This window comes from Trachemys scripta, chromosome 1 (genome assembly GCF_013100865.1).
Source record: "Trachemys scripta elegans isolate TJP31775 chromosome 1, CAS_Tse_1.0, whole genome shotgun sequence".
Classification (NCBI taxonomy): Eukaryota; Metazoa; Chordata; order Testudines; family Emydidae; genus Trachemys; species Trachemys scripta.
In genome coordinates, this window is record NC_048298.1 from 130,589,261 (window position 1) to 130,591,915 (window position 2,655).

Consider the following 2,655-nt stretch of genomic DNA (forward strand, 5'->3'; position numbering starts at 1 on the left):
ATCCTGCTAATGATAGCACACAGGCAATCTCTTTCAGGATCAAAACCTATTTTTGCATTCAAATCTGTCTACAAGAGGAAGGTTACCCAATATGGTAGCTCCCACCAGTCACAAAAGTTATTACCACACACATCAATAACGGAGTTTAAAGCACTTGTGATGCAGCAGTGTTTTGCAAATAACAAAAGGACCTAGACCTGGACTCACAAAAGGCGTTAGGCACCTAAGTCCCTTTTTAGGCACCTAAGTCCCAGTGCGATACACAACTTTCATGGAACCCTGTAGGCGCCTAAACTCACTCAGTGCCTATATTTTGGCCTCTGGGCATTTGCACTGTTGCCTCTTTCTAGGTTTCAAGACACCTATCCCCTGCCTAAACATCAGCAGTTCACAAAGCAGGGGAAGATAAGCATTCGGCTGCTTAAGTCACGTATGGAGTCCGATCCTGTAGGCATTCTCAGAGACTGCCTACTGGATCGGGCCCCTCAGGTGAGTTCACACAAAACTGGGGAGGAGGGATCTCAACCTCCCTCATAGCTTTTAGCCCAGTGATTTAGGTACTCACCTGGGATGTGGAAGACCCAGGTTCAAGTTTCCCCTCCACTTGGAGGAGGAGAAGGGATCTGAACAGGAATCTGCCACATCTTAGATTAATGCTCTAGTCACTAGGATAGTCAGATGTGGGGCTCCCTCAGTCTCTCCTTTTGAAGGTATTGCATTCTGGATAAATAATGAGAGAGTCATTAGAGTGGGGAGATTGGATCCTCCCACCTCCCAGATGAGTGCTCTAACCACCAGGCTATAGAGCCATTCTGATGTCACTGGGGGAGTGGGCAGGAGGAAGGATGGAGAGCGAGAGCGAGCAGAAGCATGAAAATGACTCTATAGTCTGGTGGTTAGAGCCAGGATTTTTTTTCCACACTTAACTCAGAAATTGCTGACTGAATTTTGCTCACATTTTCCAGAAAAAAATATAACATTTCGGCTGGAAAATATACTGCAAAATTTCAACTCAGAAGGTGAAATTTAAAAAAAAGTTACGAGAAACTAAAATTAGATAGTTCTAAGGAAACTCATGCCATGAATTTATAGTGGAAACTAGTGCTGCTGTTTTAATGTATCTGTTCATCTATTAATAATTGTGTTCATATACATTTTTTATACGTTTTTGGCAAATCAATTTTAAAAGCATAGAAAAGTTGTAGAGGTCACTCCTTCAAATTAAGCTGTTTTGTTAAAAAAATCTTTACCAGCTTGCCATGTAATTTTTATTTATTTGACTTCAGAAATTCAATAGCAGTGTTAGTTCACTCCCTCATCTGGAAGGCCAAACGAAGCACAATTTCATTGTAAATGCCGCCAGACCTCATCCACAAGACAGCAGCCTTCCTCACATAGCAAAGAACCTGCAGAATGTGCACCTATTGCTTCAGGTGAATTAAAGGACTTTTTATATGGAGTGTAGTTGTAGCCATGTCTGTCCCAGGATATTAGAGAGACAAGGTGGGGGAGGCAATATCTTTTATTTGACCAATTTCTGTTGGAGAGAGAGAGAGAGAGAGACCAGCTTTTGAGCCACACAGAGCTCTTTCAGGCCCTGAAGATATTATCTCACTCACCTTGTCTATCTGATTGTTAGACACTTTTGTTTCATGTTAACCAATTTGTTTCTAATGGATCTAGTGGAATTTTAGCAAATCTGATTAGTGACCTATCTGGATGTTTGTATATGTGTAGATAGATATAATTTACTGAAGATTTTTTTTTCAGTTTCTATTTTCACTAGCACAGTTTCAATTTAAAAAAAAAAAATAGTGATGGGTGAATACCTAAAAGATGTGGCAGCTAATTTGGGATATCCCCATAAGTTTTGATGATTATCCAAAGTTACTTCAACCTTTTGAAGTCATCTTCAATGCTGGCATTTAAAAATCCAACCAGTTCCTTCTCTCCTCCTCATTCTTCCCAACTGCTCTGTCCTTCTCTGATCCCTGCTCTCTAAATTCCTGTCTTTTTTTCTTCAATAAATCAGATCTCTGATCTAAAGAGGTGACTCACATTCTTTATCTCTACCATGTTGATCCTTTTTCCTTCCTATCTTCGATATTACTGTAACAAATCTGTGGTGGTGGAGTCTCAGCAGATTTGGCAGGTTCTACCGGGCCCTGTTCTGATCTATCTTCAGATCTTATGGGCTAGAAGTATTTCTGGACATAGGAGCACCCAGGGAGTCAGCACCTATGTACAGAAAAAAATTAGTGGGTGCTTAGCACCACTGGCAGCCAGCTCTTCCCCTCCCCCCCAGCTCCTCCCTGTCGCCAGCAGCCCCAATTATCAACTTCTCCCCCTCCCTCCCAGCTGTTCTGCAGTGTGCAGGAGGCGCTGGGAGGGAAGGGGAGGAGCGGGGACGGGGCATGCTCAGGGGAATGGGTGGAAAGAAGTGGGGAAGAGGCAAGGCGGGGGGGGGAAGCAGGGCCGGCTCCAGGCACCAGCTTCTCAAGCAGGTGCTTGGGGCGGCCGTTCCGGACGGGGCGGCAGTTCCAGGTATTTGGCGGCAATTCGGCGGACGGTCCCTCACTCTGCCTGGGAGTGAAGGACCTCCCACCGAATTGCCGCCGCAGATCGCGATCGCGGCTTTTTTTTTTTTTTTTTTTG

The 2,655-nt window shown here is 44.1% G+C and overlaps 1 protein-coding gene across 1 annotated transcript in view; it reads left to right on the top strand.

The window, feature by feature from the left end:
- Window positions 1–432: 432 nt before the first annotated feature.
- DYRK4 (dual specificity tyrosine phosphorylation regulated kinase 4) overlaps window positions 433–2,655 on the top strand; it is a 22,596-nt gene continuing 20,373 nt past the window's right edge. The window contains exons 1-2 of the mRNA XM_034760489.1: window positions 433–489; window positions 1,287–1,433. Coding sequence (XP_034616380.1) covers window positions 433–489; window positions 1,287–1,433 — 204 coding nt within the window. The remainder of the gene's footprint in view (window positions 490–1,286; window positions 1,434–2,655) is intronic.